The 24017-nt window shown below is 39.2% G+C and overlaps 1 protein-coding gene and 1 long non-coding RNA gene across 2 annotated transcripts; both read right to left on the bottom strand.

The window, feature by feature from the left end:
• Positions 1–8566: 8566 nt before the first annotated feature.
• LOC140168415 (uncharacterized) lies at positions 8567–19787 on the bottom strand. Its single transcript, XM_072191806.1, has 7 exons — positions 19576–19787; positions 17393–17660; positions 16552–17021; positions 15687–15866; positions 15110–15272; positions 11430–14199; positions 8567–9351 (listed from the first exon to the last, which is right to left on the bottom strand). Exons 1-7 carry the CDS (start codon positions 19597–19599, stop codon positions 9267–9269), a joined length of 3960 nt encoding a protein of 1319 aa, XP_072047907.1. The 5' UTR covers positions 19600–19787; the 3' UTR covers positions 8567–9266.
• LOC140168416 (uncharacterized) lies at positions 19787–24017 on the bottom strand. Its single transcript, XR_011861202.1, has 3 exons — positions 23862–24017; positions 20507–20669; positions 19787–19836 (listed from the first exon to the last, which is right to left on the bottom strand). It is a non-coding gene; the product is annotated as an uncharacterized lncRNA (long non-coding RNA).

Raw genomic sequence — 24017 nt, 5'->3', positions numbered from 1 at the left:
GATATGGTCATAGTTTAAGGGGCATCTCACCCAGCCTTTAGGTCTTAGGCTAGGAGGGGTTAGGATTAGGCCTTAGTTCATAAGCTAGATTGGGGGATTAACTAGTCATGTTTCATATGTTTGGGCTTGGGTCGGAGATTGCCCTACTTGGCCAGTGGTGTGAGTGACTATATTGTCCGGTAGTGACGTTAGGGAGTGGTGTATGACTACATGATGTCGTTAGCTCATTTCGTTATGTGATGTCGCCAAACGACATGATTAAAGTGATTGCATAAGGGTATGTGATTTTAGACTGAAGATAAGTACTTACATTAAGATTAGTTTGTGAATTGTATGATTAGTTGAAGGTGGTACTTATATTCAATGTTTGATTTGAATAATGTTCTTGAATTGTACACTGAAAAGTAGTACTTAAATTAAGTGTAGTTTAAGGTGGTATAGTATGTATCAATGTTTAATTTGAAGGCGTTCTTAAATTTGCACGTCGCACATTAGAGTCGATGTATTCTAAATTCTTATAGCAATGTGACCGAGCTAGTACATCAGTAGCGAAACATCATCCCGCTGTGGCTCCACATCCGCCTCTCTATTATGCTCACTCCGATCGAGTCGGTGAACGTTTGTCAGTACCGACAAAGACCCCCCAGAACCGCTGTGCTAGATAAGTTCAAGGCGGCAACATGTAGTTGATCACGGCTAAGTTGACTTAACTAAGCCACCTACTTGTTGCAGCCACCGGGTGCTCGATGGAACTTTGAAGGCCTGGTCACGATGTGTGAAACCGGCTCGAATGTTAGAGGGGATATGGTCATAGTTTAAGAGGCATCTCACCCAGCCTTTAGGTCTTAGGCTAGGAGAGGTTAGGATTAGGCCTTAGTTCATAAGCTAGATTGGGGGATTAACTAGTCATGTTTCATGTTTGGGCTTGGGTCGGAGATTGCCCTACTTGGCCAGTGGTGTGAGTGACTATATTGTCCGGTAGTGACGTTAGGGAGTGGTGTATGACTACATGATGTCGTTAGCTCATTTCGTTATGTGATGTCGCCAAACGACATGATTAAAGTGATTGCATAAGGGTATGTGAATTGTAGACTGAAGATAAATACTTACATTAAGATTAGTTTGTGAATTGTATGATTAGTTGAAGATGGTACTTATATTCAATGTTTGATTTGAATAATGTTCATGAATTGTACACTGAAAAGTAGTACTTAAATTAAGTGTAGTTTAAGGTGGTAGTATGTATCAATGTTTAATTTGAAGGCGTTCTTAAATTTGCACGTCGCACATTAGAGTCGATGTATTCTAAATTCTGATATCAATGTATCCGAGCTAGTGCATCAGTAGCGAAACATCATCCCGCTGTGCCTCCACATCCGCCTCTCTATATGCTCACTCCGATCGAGTCGGTGAACGTTTGTCAGTACCGACAAAGACCCCCCAGAACCGCTGTGCTAGATAAGTTCATGGCGGCAACATGTAGATGATCACATGATTTTGTTAAGTGTCATTAATTTGGGCGAAATTGATGTGGGATGGGACTTCTTTTGCTATACTTGCAATTACTTATGTTTTTCTCGGTTATTTTATGCCTTTTTGTTTTATTATGTTTCTTACTTTCTTACTTTATTGTTTCTTGGTTTCTTTTTATTGACAACATAAGTCATTTCTCTTTTTGGAATAACAGTTAGCCTTGAAAAGGGCTGTTTAGTTTGTCTTTGGTTCTTTTGAAGTGAGTTTAATGTGCTGCTCTGTCCTCTACCTGGTTGCCTCCTTGACGAATACAGGTTTCAGCCCTAGTCCTCATTGCATCAATTGCGTTGCGTTCCAACATTGTGCGCCGGATACTTGCGAATATAGCAGCAATACGTTTGCAAAGATCTTGGATTTTGCCACAAATGAAGAAACCAAGTGGTGTGAGGTCTGTTGATCGTGCAGATCGTGAAGGTCTTAGGCTAGGAGGGGTTAGGATTAGGATTAGGCCTTCGTTCGTAAGCTAGACTGGGGGATTAACTAGTCATGTTTCATATGTTTGGGCTTGGGTCGGAGATTGCCCTACTTGGCCAGTGTCCGGTAGTGACGTTAGGGAGTGGTGTATGACTACATGATGTCGTTAGCTCATTTCGTTATGTGATGTCGCCAAAAGACATGATTAAAGTGATTTAATTGCATAAGGGTATGTGAATTGTAGAAGACAGGTACTTACATTAAGATTAGTTTGTGAATTGTATGATTAGTTGAAGATGGTACTTATATTCAATGTTTGATTTGAATAATGTTCTTGAATTGTACACTGAAAAGTAGTACTTAAATTAAGTGTAGTTTAAGGTGGTAGTATATGTATCAATGTTTAATTTGAATAATGTTCTTACATTTGCACATCGCACATTAGAGTCGATATATTCTAAATTCTTATAGCAATGTGACCGAGCTAGTGCATCAGTAGGGAAACATCATCCCGCTGTGCCTCCACATCCGCCTCTCTATTATGCTCACTCCAATCGAGTCGGTGAACGTTTGTCAGTACCGACAAAGACCCCCCAGAACCGCTGTGCTAGATAAGTTCATGGCGGCAACATGTAGATGATCACGGCTAACTTGACTCACTAAGCCACCTACTTGTTGCAGCTACCGGGTGCTCGATGGAACTTTGAAGGCCTGGTCACGATGGGTGAAACCGGCTCGAATGTTAGAGGGATATGGTCATAGTTTAAGGGCATCTCACCCAGCCTTTTGGTCTTACGCTAGGAGGGGTTAGGATTAGGCCTTAGTTCATAAGCTAGATTGGGGGATTAACTAGTCATGTTTCATATGTTTGGGATTGGGTCGGAGATTGCCCTACTTGGCCAGTGGTGTGAGTGACTATATTGTCCGGTAGTGACGTTAGGGAGTGGTGTATGACTACATGATGTCGTTAGCTCATTTCGTTATGCGATGTCGCCAAACGACATGATTAAAGTGATTGCATAAGGGTATGTGAATTGTAGACTGAAGATAAATACTTACATTAAGATTAGTTTGTGAATTGTATGATTAGTTGAAGGTGGTACTTATATTCAATGTTTGATTTGAATAATGTTCTTGAATTGTACACTGAAAAGTAGTACTTAAATTAAGTGTAGTTTAAGGTGGTAGTATGTATCAATGTTTAATTTGAAGGCGTTCTTAAATTTGCACGTATTAGAGTCGATGTATTCTAAATTCTTATAGCAATGTGACCGAGCTAGTGCATCAGTAGCGAAACATCATCCCGCTGTGCCTCCACATCCGCCTCTCTATATGCTCACTCCGATCGAGTCGGTGAACGTTTGTCAGTACCGACAAAGACCCCCCAGAACCGCTGTGCTAGATAAGTTCAAGGCGGCAACATGTAGATGATCACGGCTAAGTTGACTTAACTAAGCCACCTACTTGTTGCAGCTACCGGGTGCTCGATGGAACTTTGAAGGCCTGGTCACGATGGGTGAAACCGGCTCGAATGTGAGAGGGGATATGGTCATAGTTTAAGGGGCATCTCACCCAGCCTTTAGGTCTTAGGCTAGGAGGGGTTAGGATTAGGCCTTAGTTCATAAGCTAGATTCACTATGAAATCAAATCACTGAAAAAAGCACTGACATCTGAAATGAACACTAAACATGCTTAAAAAACGGAGGCTGTAATAACAACTAAAATAATCACTGAAACACTCACTGAAAATTTGATCATTTCAGTGGGATTAGTGAGTTTCAGTGTGATTAGTGTCCAAGGTCATTTCAATAATCACACTGAAACTCACTAATCCCACTGAAATGATCAAATTTCAGTGAGTGTTTCAGTGATTATTTTAGTTGTTATTACAGCCTCCGTTTTTTCAGCATGTTCAGTGTTCATTTCAGATGTCAGTGCTTTTTTCAGTGATTTGATTTCATAGTGATTGGGGGATTAACTAGTCATGTTTCATATGTTTGGGCTTGGGTCGGAGATTGCCCTACTTGGCCAGTGGTGTGACTATATTGTCCGGTAGTGACGTTAGGGAGTGGTGTATGACTACATGATGTCGTTAGCTCATTTCGTTATGTGATGTCGCCAAACGACATGATTAAAGTGATTGCATAAGGGTATGTGATTGTAGACTGAAGATAAGTACTTACATTAAGATTAGTTTGTGAATTGTATGATTAGTTGAAGGTGGTACTTATATTCAATGTTTGATTTGAATAATGTTCTTGAATTGTACACTGAAAAGTAGTACTTAAATTAAGTGTAGTTTAAGGTGGTAGTATGTATCAATGTTTAATTTGAAGGCGTTCTTAAATATGCACGTATTAGAGTCGATGTATTCTAAATTCTTATAGCAATGTGACCGAGCTAGTGCATCAGTAGCGAAACATCATCCCGCTGTGGCTCCACATCCGCCTCTCTATATGCTCACTCCAATCGAGTCGGTGAACGTTTGTCAGTACCGACAAAGACCCCCCAGAACCGCTGTGCTAGATAAGTTCATGGCGGCAACATGTAGATGATCACATGATTTTGTTAAGTGTCATTAATTTGGGCGAAATTGATGTGGGATGGGGCTTCTTTTGCTATACTTGCAATTACTTATGTTTTTCTCGGTTATTATATGCCTTTTTGTTTTATTATGTTTCTTACTTTCTTACTTTATTGTTTCTTGGTTTCTTTTTATTGACAACATAAGTCATTTCTCTTTTTGGAATAACAGTTAGCCTTGAAAAGGGCTGTTTAGTTTGTCTTTGGTTCTTTTGAAGTGAGTTTAATGTGCTGCTCTGTCCTCTACCTGGTTGCCTCCTTGACGAATACAGGTTTCAGCCCTAGTCCTCATTGCATCAATTGCGTTGCGTTCCAACCTTGTGCGCCGGATACTTGCGAATATAGCAGCAATACGTTTGCAAAGATCTTGGATTTTGCCACAAATGAAGAAACCAAGTGGTGTGAGGTCTGTTGATCGTGCAGATCGTGAAGGTCTTAGGCTAGGAGGGGTTAGGATTAGGATTAGGCCTTCGTTCGTAAGCTAGACTGGGGGATTAACTAGTCATGTTTCATATGTTTGGGCTTGGGTCGGAGATTGCCCTACTTGGCCAGTGTCCGGTAGTGACGTTAGGGAGTGGTGTATGACTACATGATGTCGTTAGCTCATTTCGTTATGTGATGTCGCCAAAAGACATGATTAAAGTGATTTAATTGCATAAGGGTATGTGAACTGTAGAAGACAGGTACTTACATTAAGATTAGTTTGTGAATTGTATGATTAGTTGAAGATGGTACTTATATTCAATGTTTGATTTGAATAATGTTCTTGAATTGTACACTGAAAAGTAGTACTTAAATTAAGTGTATAGTTTAAGGTGGTAGTATATGTATCAATGTTTAATTTGAAGGCGTTCTTACATTTGCACATCGCACATTAGAGTCGATATATTCTAAATTCGTATAGCAATGTGACCGAGCTAGTGCATCAGTAGGGAAACATCATCCCGCTGTGCCTCCACATCCGCCTCTCTATTATGCTCACTCCGATCGAGTCGGTGAACGTTTGTCAGTACCGACAAAGACCCCCCAGAACCGCTGTGCTAGATAAGTTCATGGCGGCAACATGTAGATGATCACGGCTAACTTGACTCACTAAGCCACCTACTTGTTGCAGCTACCGGGTGCTCGATGGAACTTTGAAGGCCTGGTCACGATGGGTGAAACCGGCTCGAATGTTAGAGGGATATGGTCATAGTTTATAGGGCATCTCACCCAGCCTTTAGGTCTTAGGCTAGGAGGGGTTAGGATTAAAAAAATATAAAAAAACATTTGGATTTATAAAGCTTAGGATTAGGATTAGGCCTTAGTTTGTAAGATAGACTGGGGATTAACTAGTCATGTTTCATATGTTTGGGCTTGGGTCGGAGATTGCCCTACTTGGCCAGTGGTGTGAGTGACTATATTGTCCGGTAGTGACGTTAGGGAGTAGTGTATGACTACATGATGTCGTTAGCTCATTTCGTTATGTGATGTCGCCAAAAGACATGATTAAAGTGATCGCATAAGGGTATGTGAATTGTAGACTGAAGACAAGTACTTACATTAAGATTAGTTTGTGAATTGTATGATTAGTTGAAGATGGTACTTATATTCAATGTTTGATTTGAATAATGTTCTTGAATTGTACACTGAAAAATAGTACTTAAATTAAGTGTAGTTTAAGGTGGTAGTATATGTATCAATGTTTAATTTGAAGGCGTTCTTAAATTTGCACGTCGCACATTAGAGTCGATGTATTCTAAATTCTTATAGCAATGTGACCGAGCATCAGTAGCGAAACATCATCCCGCTGTGCCTCCACATCCGCCTCTCTATTATGCTCACTCCGATCGAGTCGGTGAACATTTGTCAGTACCGACAAAGACCCCCAGAACCGCTGTGCTAGATAAGTTCATGGCGGCAACATGTAGATGATCACGGCTAAGTTGACTAAACTAAGCCAACTACTTGTTGCAGCCACCGGGTGCTTGATGGAACTTTGAAGGCCTGGTCACGATGGGTGAAACCGGCTCGAATGTTTAGGGGATATGGTCATAGTTTAAGGGGCATCTCACCCAGCCTTAAGGTCTTAGGCTAGGAGGGGTTAGGATTGGGATTAGGCCTTATTAGGTATGTGAACTGTAGACTGAAGACTATTAAGATTAGTTAAAGGGTAGTTCAATGTTGATTTTAATTGTTCTTGAATGGTAGACTGCATACTACTACTTAAATTAAACGTTCTTCGTTATTCATTCTCGCATGGGGATATTGCACCTTAAACATTGAGACTGAAGATGACCCTTCCATGTTCTTATTTTTTCGTTATTCATTTTGGTATGAGTATATTGAACCTCAAACATTAAGACTACCCCTGCATTTTCGTGTTTCTTCATAATTCATTTTCGCATGGGGATAATGCACCTCAAATATTGTGACTGGAGATGACCCTTGCATGTTCTTGTTTTTTCATAATTCATTCTCGCATGGGGATATTTCACCTCAAACATTGAGACTGAAGATGACCCCTGCGTGTCGTGTTTCTTCGTTATCATTTTCGCATGGAGATATTGCACCTCAAACATTGAGACTGAAGATGACACCTGCATGTTCTTATTTTTTCGTTATTCATTTTGGTATGAGTATATTTCACCTCAAACATTGAGACTACCCCTGCATGTTCGTGTTTCTTCATAATTCATTCTAGCATGGGGATATTTTACCTCAAACATTGAGACTGAAGATGACGCCTGCATGTTCTTGTTTCTTCATAATTCATTCTCGCATGGGGATATTTTACCCGAGACAGAGAAAAAGGTAGAGCAAATTAAAGGTACTATCAGAGTTTCACTAAATCAGAAAATATAAAATATTGTCCAAAATCAGATACTTCAAATTTTGTACGGATAGGTCTCAGTGTGGAGTGGACGGGCATAATATGATATTCGTGCCAATACTCTGCAGGTTGAATGATAAGACTAAAAGTGACCTCAATATTAGTATAAAATCTGATAATCATAATCAATATTGGAGGTCTTGTCCATGGATACTTACAGCAATATCTAATGATTGTAGTTTCACATCTTATCAGCATTAGCGTTTTCTAAATGTTTTCATATGTGTTTTAGTTTCCTATACATGCTGGGGATTTTATTGGTTTAATTTTCCTTCATTGCGAAGCTATTTCCATCTTTTTTGATTGTTTATGTTTTCACGAAGATCATTGATAGTGCCTTTAATTGATTTAATTGAAATACTGTATGCTCCTAATTGTGGATTGAAAAGTCCGCGCAATTCTCCATAGCTTCTGTATCTCCGTTCCCGTGATTCAATATGGTTTGCTCTGCCAAAATATGTCAAGAAATTTATATTTCGTAGGGTCCCGATCTTGTGTCTCCTTTCTCGTGATTCAATATGGTTTGCTCTGCCAAAATATGTCAAGAAATTTATACGAGGGGCAGTCAGTATGTTTCAAGAGTTGACTCGTGACGTCACATGTGGATTGTTTTCATGGCATTTCTCAATGATTACGTAAACACTGTACCTTTGTCTTTCAAACAACACATGTAAAAATTATATCACACACGTGATTACATTACAGCGTTAGCATAAAATCAATGGTCTAGAGTCACCTGGTGAAATTGAGTCGTTTTTTTAAAGGGAAATAAGAGGCTGAAATGAGGTATTGTTGTATTTTCTATATTTTCTCTGGAATTAAAGAATGGAGATTGCCGCCTTTTGGAATAGTAATAGAACACAAACTACCAGTTCATTAAACCATGTTTGTTTGGCTGTAAAGGTTTTAGTTTATTTAAAATGCGTGGTCAAATATGTCTTATTTTTGACAAAAACAAGGCTTTTCTTTCTATAACAACCTTGATATTGCCAAAAATAGCAAACGTGGAAATTTAAGTTTTTTTGCCAGTTCTGTTGACTAATCTCCAAACATTAAAACAGGAGTCTCCCTAGAAAATATTTGAATCCGTGATTAAAATATAACTGTTATTCTACCATTGTTACATTTATACAAAAAGTAGTGGTACAGCGAGAGAGAGAGGCCATCGTTTGAATGAGGAATTTATTTTAAAAAACTTTTCCATAAATCCTATTTACATGGAATTTTGCAATTTTCGTGCATTTCCACCATGTTGTATCGGTCATCCTACCTACGCATGCGCAGATTGTTGTTTGATTTGCACCAATTACCAGCTCTCACACGTGACCAGTCATTATATTTTAGTCTGTTTCATTTTGGAGATAATTAATGTCATTTGTAATAACTGCTTTTTCGTTTTCGCCATTTTTGCAGAATAATTTTGCTTCCATTCAAGCCCTAAAGTTGTTGAAGTTTCCAGACGTCCCATTTCCACCTAAGTTTAATGGCAAGTCTCATATTTTACCAAATGCAAACTGAGGACCTGGTGTTTATTCCTGCCCAAAACTAGTCATATGCACCTTGTACTTTTGCTGTTCTCGGACATTTTAAACACGTGTCTTTGCTGTAATTTAAAAGGCCCGCCCTTTTGCGTGATTTGGCAGTGTCCCTAGTCTATTGATTTTATGCTAATGCTGTTTCGTAATCATGTGTATGATATAATTTTTACATGTGTTGATTGAAAGACAAAGGTACAGTTTTTATGTAATCATTGAGAAATGCCATGAAAACAATCCACATATGACGTCACGAGTCAACTCTTAAAACATGCTGACTGCCCCTCGTATTTCGTAGGGTCCAGATCTTGTGTCTCCTTTCTCGTGATTCAATATGGTTTGCTCTGCCGAAATATTTCGAGAAATTGATATTCCGTAGGGTCCAGATCTTCAGGAAAGTATGATCCTGAGTATCTGTATGTGAAAAGAATCAAAATAAAGAACTATTTTAAAGACGTTGACATTATTGTACTGTGATTGCAACCATTGGATTACGGTGACGCCTACCGTTTAAGTATGTAAATGGCATAATGCCCCTGACATTGGCATATAATACATGTACACACTAGGATTTGGCAAATGAAACAAATTTTAGCCAAAACTCGTTTCCAAATTTTACTACAGCCTGTCTCAAAAAAAATTGTGCAAGTGAACAGCGCCCTCTCTGGCAATTAGAAAATACCGTTGTGACATAATGCTTACATCAACGTCAAGGGCGTAGTCTTAGCTCTCAAATGCCGTTTCTTCTGTTCAATTTGCTTGTTTTAATCTCGAGATATGTTTAGTTAAAGAAGAAAGGGTAAAATCACAATTGTGCCACTTTTACTAGGAAGAGGGCTTTACATGTAACAGTGATAGCATCAAGTTTATCAAGAGTTCCTTCGTGAAATCAAAAGAATGCATCTATTACACAATACCAAATTTTGTTGACTGTTTTTACTGTTTTATCATGATGCAGGAATGATGATTCTCTTTTTCTACTTAAAAGAGATTATAATATAAATAAATAGTTCACATTCTGCTGTAAAAATTAAATACATGTGCATGTCAATGATTTTATCATGGTAAATACTGTTCTCTTTAATAGTCACTTAAGACATGTTAAAAGACAAACAAATATTGCGCACTTATACATGTTATAGGTTAATGAACGCGTATTACTTTTTGGGAGAGATATAAGACAAAATAATGCACGCGTGCTGATGTTGATGCGTCTAATGCATGCGGCCCGAAAGGGGAGTGCATTAGACGCATCAACATCCGCTATCATTGATTTACATGTACAGCTCTATTCCCTAGTAAAAGTGGCACAATTGTGATTTTACCCTGTCGTTGTTAAATAAACATATCTCGAAATTGGAACAAGCAAATTGAACAGAATAAACGGCATTTGAGAGCTAAGACTGCGCCCGTGACGTTGATATAAGCATTATGTCACAACGGTATTGTCTAATTGCCACAGAGGGCGCTTATCACTTGCACAATTTTTTTTGAGTCAGGCTGTATTACAGCTACAAGCCTCGTCAAAAGCTGTCAAAAGTGTTTGAAACACTTGCGATAGGGCAATGTAAATGAGCCCACATTCCCCCGATCTATGTTGACTCATGCAATGATACGCATGCGGCGCACCTCAATTGCGTACTGTGGCCGCTCCTACCCCGGGGGGCTGAAGAAAATTAAATTTTGACGCCCCTTCCTCAACAGCCCGAAAAGGTATGACCCAATTTTTTTTCGGTGGTTTGAAAAGTGAAGAGCAAAAAAAAAAGAAGAATTATAGGCGCTAGCGCCCTAAAAGCATGCAGCACAATTTTTTTCTATACTTTCCCGCCCTTTTTTCTTTATTAATTCTTTTTGCCGCCCTTCGTTTTGGCCGCCCAATGTTTTTGGCGCCCTTTCTTCTTTCGCCACTCCTTCGTTTTTGCCGCCCCCGGCTTTTACCCGGGGGGCTCTCGCCCCCAAAGCCCCCCCCCCCTCCAATACGCGCATGCACCTAAAGTTAATTTTTTATTACTTCCGTGGTCCGGGTACGCGCTGGTGAATTGCGATCGCGTAGAAGTGACAAGGTCGCCTACTACGCGCCGCGCCGACGACCAATGGGTCAACCGGCTTGTTGTCAAGTGCGTTGATCAGCCAATCAGCGTGATTGTTTATTTCTTCTGTGTGTACGCTCGTCTACGCTTGGCGCACAGCTTGGATCACGGAAGTAATAAAAAATTAACTTTAGTACTACCCAGCATTGTTTGGTGGGGAATGGGGAGGATTGGAATGTTAAGGAAGGGTGGTTTAGGCTTGACACCAAAGAAAGTAGAATTTCAGCACAATAAAAATAACGGCAACCATACAGTAATTTTTCCATTGGTGTCCCATCAATTTTTGACGAGGGTTGTAGCTTGCTCCAAACTTAATTTCTGAAAGGATTTGAAATTTGGATTCATGCATTATGAACCTTATCAGTTTACCAATTCCCATTTGGACATCATTATAATACGTACCTCAAACACTGACAGTTATTTCGTCTACAAGTATCAAGCAAGGCTAGTAAATCTTCTTTGTGAAGATGGATCTCAAGCAATTTCAGCATTGCCATATTTGTCAAGGAACCCAAACTGGCAACAAATGCTCGAGCTGCTGAACGCTGAATAGGACTTGTCTGGTTACTTCTGCCACGCGCCCATTTGGGTAAGGGATCAGGAAAATACGTATTCTGTCCAACTATCCCTGATGAAGTCAAGTTAATGGAATACAGTCGTGGTGAAGATCGTACAACATTTGACATGGACTTTAAGAGGTCATCAAGGAACCAACTCCCAGATATTGTCAAGAAGGTCAGATTTGGCAGATGGCGCAGTGCTGTGATAACCTTATTTTGCGTATTTTTCGTCATCCTGTACACTATGAAAGAAAACCGCTCCAGCCGATATAAACAAGGCATGGCTTTAGCTAGCACCCTTCCACTCTCATCATCAATCGCGTTTCCAGTTATGTACAGTACTCGCATGCGTGAACCAAACAGTGGGATGCGGGCAATTAAGTTCGTCATGTCTTCTACTCGAGCTCCATTGTTGTGAACAAGTAATACTTTGATCTGGGTATTCATTATTCGGTTACCTAGATGGTGCATGCGTACTGGTAGATTTCGACTAATGTCAAGCCACTCTAGGTTGGATAGTTTATCTTTTATACACGATAGCAGATCATCAACTTGGGGATTGGTAAGACCAGAATTGTGCAAATCCAGGGTTGTCAGTGCCGAAAGAGCTCCCTGATCAATAAAACTCTGAAATTTTGCCATTTGGTTACTTAGATTCACACCAACTAATTTGAATGATTCCAGACTAGTGACATAATCTGCTTTATAGTCAAACATCTGAGCGAGACTTAGTGCACGTGAAGATTGCCAATCCTTAAAGTATTTGCAAAACTCTGTTTCAGATAACTTCCCGTAGGCATACTGATCGTTATTTATCATTTCGTGTTGATACATCTTCTGCAATGTACTATCGGGTAAAGTTTTCAGTTGTTCGAGTATCATCGCGTAGGCGCTTTCTAAGACACCACGGACGTTATTGATGTTGTCGAGAGTAGGTATTGCTTTAATTATGATCGATTTGACACAATTTTGCAAAGTATACTGGCCAATCGCACACGATGTGTAAGGTGACATGCCGAAAAATAACATTTGACCTTGTGGGAACATGTCTTGTAAGTTTGTTTCAGATTGCACAGGCAAAGAACTCTCATAATAACATAGCAAACACAACTCGATGAAGTCTTGAATTTCTTTCGTGGTGTTTGGGTGAAGATTTTCTCGGTAATACTCGTGAATTTTCATAGAAAACTCAACTCGGAAGACCTTCAGCAATTGTTGCAGAATTGCGACGGCTACGTCATTCGATGCACCGCACGCGAAACGCAGAACTAGTTCTAAACGCATGCAAGTTTTCGCCGTGTTAAGAAGTTGCAATTTAGATTCGAAGTCGGTCGGTTCCGCTTGATGAACATGCGCAAGATACTCCCCGGCACACTTTTCTTGGCACGACTTATGGAAGTATGTGACAGATGAATTTGGATTCGTCCAAACATTTTCTGATGAATCTTGTTGCGGATCTTTGTATACGTCATTTAGTAGTGTCATCATGAAGGAAGCAGTTGACCTTTCTTCAATTGAAAGAAGTCCTATTTTACATCCATCAATCACTGTTTCCTTAGACGATTTATCTACAAAGTCTGGCAAACTGAACACGATTCGATCGTGCTTATCTTCTGAAGACCACAGACCAGAAAGAGCTACACAACCTGCTTGGATGACTAATTGATCTAGATTGATGGATCCTGACGTTTTCTTGGTCACGTATTGCCTGTAAAGTACCTTGAATATCGCGTCATATAACTCGCCGATTTTACGCGGCATGTGCTTCCCGCCAGAATCCTTCCAGCACAGACAGAATAAGAGAGTCATCAGCGGTACATTTGCTAAACCCGGGTTCAGGTTATGATCCACCAAGTACTTCAAGAGCTTATCACCAGCCGGTTTATCATCGCTAAAAAACTTCAAGACATATTCCTCTACGTTTATATCAGAAAACCCGCTTATCTCAATCTGGGTGTAAACGTCCCGAAGATCATCAAAGTCACTGGCCTTCCAGAACCGAGAAGTTACCAAAATTTTACATTCACGCAAACTATCATTAAGCAAGATATCATGCACCTTGCTTTCTTTCTTACTGAAATGTTCACCGAAACCATATTCGTCATACGAATCAAATAGTATAATACAAGTAGATTGATTCGTATCAATGTAATGACGCAATGACGCTCTGTTGATTTTTGTATCTTTTGGTAGTAATTGCTGGAAAATCGATTCCTCTAGCGACGTTTCTGAAGTCATCCAACGCATGCTCAGAGCAAACAAAAGAGAGATATCTTTGAGCGGTGATTCTGGATTCTTTACCGCCCAATCATAAGCCAACTTTAACGTCAAGATGGACTTCCCGCATCCAGGATTTCCCAATACCAATATCCGATACGCAGGAACGCCATTCTTCATCGGGTAAGTGAACATTTCATGATGAGATTTCAGAGGAAAGAGAAGTGGTTTGCTAAGTTTAGGAAGATGGACTTGTATGGATAGATTTGTGTAGATGTCGTCCATGTTGAGACAGTTGCTCTTGTCACCAGGAATCAGTGGAATCTTACAAAGTGTCTGACGATAATGGTGTTCTAACTCCTTACGACACTGCGACACGTCCAACGCTGCTGGTTCTAGTGAGGTTTAAAAAAGCAACATAGACGGAGGTATTAGTTAATTAAAGTAACAGTTTCCACATGCTCAACACTTTTTTTCCTGGTTTTGATACTTTTCGTGGAACCGATTTCCTGAGACTCCTGGTTTCTAAATTCGGATTTAATCTGTGTGAATCTTTCAATACACTCGCACTGTTCTCTTAAGGGATCTAAAATGAGCGTTTATTGCGTTTCGACAGTATTTTTTGTGGGACATGAGAGCACCTCAGACCTATCGAATTTCATTCTGAATACGAAGCATGTCTTTCTGATATCAAATAATTTTCATTTTTTGAAAATCACAATATAATACAAATTTTATGACAAATTATAAAAATTTGATATTTTTCAAATGTTTGATATATAACAGTCCTCGAAGTAAATTATATAAATCTAATGATATATTCTTAAAGTGTATGTAGCAGGAGGAAAAAGCCGACGGTCAATTGAAAATTTTGACCTTTCATATTGAAGATATAGATTTTTTTCCCAAATAGACCTAATTTTTTTTGGTGTGTTGGGAAAAAGAATCCATATCTTCAATACGAAAGGTCAAAATTTTCAATTGATCGTCGGCATTTCATCCACCTACATACACGTTAAGTATAAATCATCAGATTTATAAAGTTTACTTTGAGTACTGTTAAATATCAAAAATATCAATTTTTAATGATTTGCCATAAAATGTGTATTAAATTGCGAATTTCAACAAAAAAAATTATTTGATATCAGAAATGACATTCTTCGTATTCAGAATGCAATTCGATATGTCTGATGTGCTCTAATGTCCCAAAATAAATACTGTCCAAACGTTCATACCCCAGCTCTTAAGGTGCCCGGTAACCGATTTTCATTTATTATCGTTTTAGTCCAATGGAATGGCTATTACCTGATATTGTATGACGTTGCATTAATTGCTCTAGTTGAAGTTTCAAGACAGCATTTTCTTTTTGCGTTAATATTTGGTTAGTTTTGATATCGTCGTATAGATTCTCAATGGACTCTTTCAGGCTTCTGTTGTCGTCGAACAATGCTAGTGGCGACTTCTGCAACTGCAAATCAAGGGTTATAAAGACACACAAAATACGTATTTAAAAACTGTATAGGGTGTGTGCGTAGGGTATGTGTCTGTAAATTGGGGCGAAGTTGTGAAATTGGGGCGAGGTTGTGTGTGAGTGGGGTAGGGGTGGTCGTGTAGAGTTATTATGTTTGTGTAAAAGAGTAAGCTTACTTCTTACCACCGCGTGAATATGGTATGTAGTATATTCTTTTTGCTAAGCATTTCGGATGAGGGGATGTCTACATTGGTTGTAGTAGTGTAAGGTATGACAGAACACGACTGTTTGTGGGAGTTGGGGTGCGTTTGTATGAGGTATGTGTGTGGGCGGTGTATGTATGTGTCTGCCTAAAATTTACTTCGTGACACTACATTCGATGAAAACAGATAATGATGGAGTTTCCCTTACTCTATTAAGCTGACCAGATAGATCCTGGACGATAGCTTGAGTAAAGTGCTTCGGGTATAGATTTTGAATGTAAAGCACAAGTGAGTCCAAGTCTTGAAAGTATTCTTCCGTTTCCTTCTGATCAAATTCCAAATTTTCTTTGACATTGGTGTGGCTCAGACAGTTTCGTATATCTTCTATCTGAAAATATAAAATGGTTATTGAAAAGATTTGTATAATTTTGTAACAAGTAATGATCGTTTTTTGTGTCCAAAACAATAAGATTCGGCAGGATATTTTCCTTTGGAGTATAGAAAAAAAGAGACAATAATACTGATGGTTCCGTATGTGATATTTTATACCACATTTTATTGCTGTAAGGGGGCTATCGTTTTCTTCGGAGGGGGGTCCCAAATTTACAAAAAGTCGGCATCAATAAAATTGCGACCCCTATTTTGAACAAAATTTTATGCCCCCCCACCACCGATACATATTACCCCCCCCCCCAAACATGCTAAATTGTATTGAAATCAGTCTTTGAATGAAATAAACACACTAAGTGTGGTCATCTTGTGACTCCCTACATTTTGGTAATCAAAAAATTTATGACCCTCCCCTATTTTTCTTTCAAAATTTATATGACCCCCGTATATTTGGGACCCCTTTCCGAGGAAAATGATAGCCTCCAAATAGGTAATAACAGCTGAATCAAAAGCAATAACTCGCGATTGTGACGGAATTAACTGAAGACAACGAGATGACAAGGAAAGCTGCCTATCGCTGCTGCCACCACCAACAACGATAATGTCGATATCGACGACAGCGACAACAAAATTAATGATGATAGTGAAAGTTGATTCATGATAACAAAAAAAAATATTCTTACCTTTCTAACAGCATCGTAGATTACAGAATCTCCTTTGTGAAATTCATTAAAATGGAACATGATCGCGAGCAGGCTTCCAGCATCAAAGTCTCCAAAAGACGTGAAGCTTTTGCCACCTGGCAGTCTGAAGGTAAAAGCTTTAGCGACTTCAACAACATCATTATGAAGGACGGTTGGATCGATGTTTTGCCACTGAATTCTGTCAACGTTAGCAGGAGGGTAATAAACAGACTCGATGGCATTTCTCCAAGCTCTGCATGCTGAGCATGATTTCTTGGGTCTGGGCTTGCCCTTTCGTATGCATTGTTGTGGATTCATGCATTGCATGTTTAGCTGCTTCTGATTGTCGTGCCACGTTTTTATTACATCTGTAATACAAGGAATACTTTGTGAGCAAACCATTTGCAAAGCCAAATGAAGTCGGACGAAATTTTCCTCCTCACGTAGTTCGATATGTTGCTGTTGGCGATCTGAAGAGAATGAAAATATAGCAGGAATGAGGAATGAGTAAGATGAGTATTAATCAATATTGATTAATTAAAAAAATCAAACAAGTATTCAGAAAAATAATGAAAACTGCATGCGTTTTGGAAACATGAGAAAGGGAAGAAAGAATAAAAAGATGGGCTTCAATGGGGGACCAGGTGGACACCGCACACTACCATGACCACGGCATTTTATTTGTGCTTTGGGTAAAATAAAATGCTTGTCATGATCCTATCCACACATACCTGGTCTCGCGTACGAGGATGGCTACGTCCTGGTATTAGCGCTTTGCAATGGAAATACATTGCCAAAGGTATGAGAAAAGATAGTGACTAGGAGAAGTCTGCAAACTTACTCATAAGTTTCAAACTTTGATAGTGCCATTCCCACACGTGACCAAGCCTCAATGGTTCGCCATGAGATTCCACTCCACATCGTATCTTGCATACGGCATTCCCTTTACTCTGAGGTGAACTTGTCACTATGATCAGGTCTTTTTGTAACATGTGCGCAGTCGCAACTATGACCACATGATCAGCCCATTCGCCATCTTTTGACATTGTATCGCAATACCCATTCCAATCCGTGAAAAGATTAGTAAAATCTATAATGCCATCAGGTCCCTGTTGTCGAAAATGGAAAGAATAGTATACAAAATCAAAGTCTGTGACCCTCAATTCACCAAACACTAAAGAGAACGGATCGTTGGCCTTTTACAAGCCGGTGTTTTGGTCTGAGGGACATTCCGTCGAGTTGTGACCCAACCAACTGTATGTAGAGAAATACAGAGACAGGTATGAAGATGACCTGACAATAACTAATGGTCGTCTAAGGGCTACTTCTGCAGGGCAGGGTACTAAATGTCCGCATTTCTATCTGATGAATTATCTTGTGCTTGGTGCAAATCCAGAGTGATTCTTAATACTGATATATTCCAGATACAGATCATTATTTTGATATTGGAATTCTTGGAATGATTTAAATAATGTTTAGTCATTTCGACAAATAAAATCATGGATTTTCCGGAGCGATTGCCGAATCATAGTGCAGTTATGTCCACGGCAAATTCACCGTGACCTTTCCAGCCATAAACCCGCTTAGTGAAGATTAAACCGAGATATGCAGTACTAAACCATTATAGTAATCGATTGTCCAATGCAAATTTATTACCACGTGATAATATTAATCCAATGAGCGACCGAATTGTCCGCTACGGACGACTAATCCAATCGATAATGACTCTATTGACATGTACGAGCAGAGCTCCACTGACCGAGTTTTGGGATATTTTTCACTGGTTTGCAGCTGTTTGCTGTCATTTACTCATCAAGGCGGACCACCGTTATTATAAGGACTATGCCAATTATTTAAAGATTGACATGTAGAGAATAAGCCATAATTGATTGACAGAAAGTACTAAATATGTACCTATTACGGTTTCGTGACACCCTTCTTCCAAATGCGACCAAGCCAGGGCGGCCCGGTGAAGCAAAATGTGCATTGGAATAACACGGGAGTTTGGATATAACGGTAGGATTTCTTTCTCATACAAATGTATGGTACCCCGTTATTAAAGCTTGTACGGGGTTGAAAATTCAGATATTTTGAAAAGAATAAGTAATTGAAACATAAAGCAAGTACTAAAATCATAGCTTTTATACTTTTTGATATATGACGCTAACTAGTTCATCTCCTATATCTACAACACATCGCTACCAGTAGAGGTCAATTACCTATTATGAGTGCCTAAGTGTTGTGTGTATACAGTAGTTAACAATAACTGCATGATGCAATGGGCTATTCCAGAAATTAACGGCACCTACCCTAAAGAAGACATGGGATTCCCAATAAGTTTGAGTTTTCCAATGTCTTCTTTAGGGGGAAAAAGCCGTCCTCAGCAATTGCGAGCACCAACATGCGAGGGGGGTATACACCCCCACACACATTTGAACATGAGAGTCCGTGATCATTATTTTTAGAATCCAATTAAATATTCATAGCTGATTGATCATTGATTATCGGTTATCGACTATCGATTAACACCATCTCAAACGCTGCTTACCAGCGTGCTAAGGTAAGACTGTGATGAAATCCGTAGGCATGATACTCTATGTACTACTGCTGGCTATGATCTCTCCTTTGTTCTTATTTCATTTGTCTTATGATTTACGAGGTCAGATCTTAAAAAAGATTAAGTTTTTCCCATGTCTTCTTTAGGGGTGAGCCAAAAATATCTGGATGCGCCCAATAACTGTATGATGTAGGGTGCAACTCCACTAGTCTTATTAGAAGACTGCCCTACCTCAACCCTAAACCCTAACCCTAAACTCCGTAAACGAGGACTGGACTCAAGTCTATCAAGCTCGGCATGCTCGGCAATGTGCATATTTGACATGGGAGCATAATCGAGCATTGTACTGCAATTTCTAAGATGTGGTGGCTGCAACTCATTTCAAATTAACATTAATACCAACTTGAAGATTTTGTCTGTAACATTCTGTTACATCAGAATGTTATAGATTGAGACAGAGACCTTACCTGTAGAGTTGGATTGTTCCTCATAAAGCTAACAACATCACGTCTCAATTCATCAGCGGACTGTGAGGAAAGACCAAGAAGATCCAATTGATCAGACACAGCATGGAAGAAACAATTGCCATCTGCGGGTGTCTGACCATGGAATTCAAGGTTTTCCTGCTTACAGTTTTCCACTAATGATTTGACTACATCATGGACTGACGCCTTTTGAGGAATCCTGGATTGCTTGAAGAATATCCCCGGGTTTCTGGAGCCATTGTCCTAAAAGGGACGACAATCAGACAATGATACAGGTATAAATTATACTTTGTATTGTTTTATTTTGTGACATCTTATGTTTCAAAATAAATGCGTTACTTTTTATTGTATATACTATAGAGAATCCAAACCGAAGTGCTCAATTTGATAAGGAAGAACACAATCCGAAAGCAGAGCTTTTTGCAGTTACATTATTACGAATCCCTGATACTATAAACCGTGCCGTATTATACTATAGACGAATCCAGTGAGCCAAGTCATGGTCAGGATTTGGTCTGCCATTACTGGGTCCCCGCAGCACCAAACTGGTGTTGTGACTGCCCAATTGGGTGGATTAAAGCCGCTTAAAAATCGATAGATTCTTTTGTGTTGTAAACTGTAATCATTCTTTTGTCTGACGTGTAGCACGGGCGATAGCATGCAGTTTAAAATGCCCTCCAAGGCCGCATCATTTCACATTACTTAGGTGAAATGGAGCCGACGAGGACCCAGCTATGGCTGCCATTGAGGGGTAGGAATGCGTGAAATTGTATTCGTCTATACATGACGATCGTTTTTGTTCAAGTTGCTGTTTACAGAACAAGCCGTTTTGGTCATGATCGCTACTCGTGTAAACCAGGTTCATGTTATCAGGTATTATTTCGTCACAATGTGGAATCTTTATGACTCCTACCTGTTCCCGTTGATCCAGAGCCTGATGAAGCCATGGTGCCGTGTCTGCTTCAACGAGACGTCCATATCTATCTTCTGGGATAAACATACCGTTCCTTGAACATTGTTTGGTGTTGTATCTAGTTTTTAACTTCCGTGTCGGAAGGAAATGAGATAAATGTTACCTGAAATTGAAAAAAAACACAAATTACACGAGGAAGACAATTCCGTGGATCAGTTTTCTTATTCATTCTGAACATTTTGTTAGTTGGTGAATGGTGTTGTTACCAGTTTTCCCAGCAGTATCGAACTTTTGCTTCCCACGGAATTAAAAAAAATTATATTCTTTTGCCAAATGAAACATAGCTAAATCATAATCCTTTAGTTAGTTCTAACTGGCAATAAAAGTCAAATTTTAATATTTGGACAATTTGAGGAAAAATGGGCCAAAAACATGCAATTAAGCATGCAACATCTGGATTATAGGCTATTGAGTGAGCTTAAAATTTTAATATTTTGGACAATATTAGAAAATTGTGTTTTCCAAAAGTTAGAATGCATAACTTGTGATTAGTCTTTGTACAATGCCAGTTTTGCTTTGATGTGTTTTCAAGAAGTAGATATACTGGGTCACAGTATGGACTTGCAAAATGCTTTTATATACAGTAACAGTATCTGCGATTGGTCAGTGAAGGAGGCTGGTTTTATATCGTGACCATTTCTAGTTTCTAGTTTTTGACTACTGAACTGTTGAAGTGGATCGAAGTTTTATAGCATTTCCCAAAAATGTCCAAATCTTGTGTTGAAATAGCCAAAAATTGTATTTTACTGCGATTCAATACCAGCTAGTATCCTGCTGCAAATGAAGCAGCACAGTTTTGGTATTTCATTAGCACTTCCGCTCTCATAGTTCCTCTAACATACACAGCTGTACACATAAATTGACAGTGTTTTTGTCCAATACACCTCTGGGTGCAATTGCAATTATTAAATCAATGCAAGTTGGTTCAAAGTAAAACTGCGAAAAATTGACCAAATTTTTGGCAAAACATGATCAATTTTTCTAATTTAGAAAATTAGTGCTGTATTTTTTCTGGAATAGGGAGTGCATGCAGCTTGTAACATTACAATGACCATAAAAGTGTAACGTCAGAGGAGTTCATAAAAGTTCCAGTATCCAGGTCAACGTGCATGGCGATCCAGGGCATCGTTTGTCTGGGATCCGGTGGGCAAATGGAGCAATCGTCCCCGTCAAAGAATAAATAAAAATCCCTTTAAAAGGGAGAGCTTGGCCTTGGAATACCCAAACTGAATGAAATACCTATATCAAAAAATAAATACTACACTACATGAACTCATATTGCAGTTAATGCAATAGGCCTATACTCGGTTATATGAAACGATATGATCCAATCAGTCTAAGCCAGCACTGGCCCTTAATTTATACACCTGCTCCAACAGCAACTACCATCTAGGAGTACCTGACCTAGATGCATTGTTACCTTCCTACCTATAGGCCATATATACCTACCTATAAACATAGACCATATAGTCTAGATGGTCTGTGCAATACTTTGGTCTGTGCTACCTACATGTATACAATCTACTACCAACCCACAACCTAAATACCCACCTACCTATAAAACAGTAGCTATATATCCATTCTCCCAAACGTCAAACATGACTGACAAACACCACATATTAAATCAAGAATTTTGCAGTAACATAGACCCCGGGCATAGACCATGGAAGTAAAACACATGAATAGACTGTGGTATTACACTCTCTTATACCATGTATACTGTGATCCCGGGACTGTGATGCGAAAGTTCATTAACCACCAAAATTGTTCTTGGTCAATTGTTCCATGTCCAAGGACAATATAATAATTATTGGAATTTGGTTAAATTTATCTTGGAAACAAGCAAGTTCCATGTTATATGGTACACCTGTCAACAGTCATTAAAACTCATCATCCTCCAGGTCAAAAAACAGTCACTACTGAGCACTGCTTTATGAGGGAAACAAGGTTACCTGGCAGGTTGCTATTTCGTCCTAGGTTAACATGGTCAAGTCAAAGAGTTCACTGCTGAATATATAGCTAAATGAATTAAGTCATGTGGGAGTGAGGCTACTCTTTAGCCTCCTGCAAACCCACAACTTAAATTTTAAGCATTATCCTACAACATTGTTTTACTGAGGATGAAGCAAATGCATGTTAACAAGACTAGTTTCCTACTTCAGGTCAAAGGTCGAGGTCGCAAACGAATGATAATATTGCTTGGCCTGTAGCCAAGCAAAAAAGGAGAAAGTGGTCAGACACGATTGGGGACTTGTCATTCTCATTTTCTAAGGCCTTTTCCTCAGTAAAATGTCCCCTCAGATAGGGACGGCACGAAATGAAATGACACCGGCGCAATCTTGAGCCGCCCCCATACCCATATCCTTCTGTCAAATAGGGGCGGAATGAACATGATGAAGGCATCGGTTTAAACCACATTCTTGGGTTTTACCGCCAGTTGCCACATGCAATGAATGACGAAGGGCCCATCGGGGCATTTATCACTCAGTCTTGTACTTTTCCTTAGTTGCCCCTCCTCTACTGCCAAATAGGGGCGGTGCAAAGGGGGCCACTTCACCTTATAGTCTTAGGATTTCCCCCCAAGCCTCCCACAGTTTACCTCCTCAGTCATGATCTTTTCCCCATAGGAAACGAGGTGTTGGACATGACGTGTATTTTATAAACATGATAAATTATTTATCAATACGTGAATCAATTCTCATCCGCCACCAGACATACTGGACTGTTCATTGAGATTTTCACACATTTGATTGTGTCACTGCGTCAACTCAATATACACCAGGCACAAAAAGAAACTCGTCAGTTATATTCATCCTTGCTCTTCAATAACTTGTTAATTTTGGATTATTCTGAAATATACATTTTGTTAATTGGACTTTTCTTTCTAATTTGACAACCTGTTCGTGAACATTGAGCAAGAATTGACCAAGATATGCGTCTCCAAACTCTCAAACCCCAAAATGGAAAGTTGCAATTTTAACGATTCAATTGTACCTGTTACACTGTGTGCTTTTATTGATTGGCCCGTGGTGCTTGTGTGCAATACAACGATGCGTTCCCATTGAAAATCGTTGAAAATGCAACTTTTGATTTTTGGGTTTGAGGCTTTGAGGCGCATATCTTGGTCAATTCTTGTTCGTTTTTCACGAACAGGGTGTCAAATGAGAAAGCAAAGTCCAATTAACAAAATGTATATTTCAGCATAATCCAAAATGATCAAGTTATCTCAGTTTGACCACTGATACAGATTTAGATAAAAATTATTTCCCAAAAATCAAGGATATTATAAACTTACTTTTGGTCATTATGGTCGTCACTTTATAAAAAGTATACAAGTATGCGTATTTTATAGGAAGCACACTCGATCATTTCAGTCTGGTTTCGAAAAGATGTTACTCGTAGCATTGGCTTAATAATTAAAAGGAAATACTGCAGGAAATTCTCTCTTAAC

The sequence above is a fragment of the Amphiura filiformis genome, chromosome 13 (assembly GCF_039555335.1).
Source record: "Amphiura filiformis chromosome 13, Afil_fr2py, whole genome shotgun sequence".
Classification (NCBI taxonomy): Eukaryota; Metazoa; Echinodermata; class Ophiuroidea; order Amphilepidida; family Amphiuridae; genus Amphiura; species Amphiura filiformis.
This window is presented reverse-complemented; position numbering and strand designations above follow the sequence as displayed.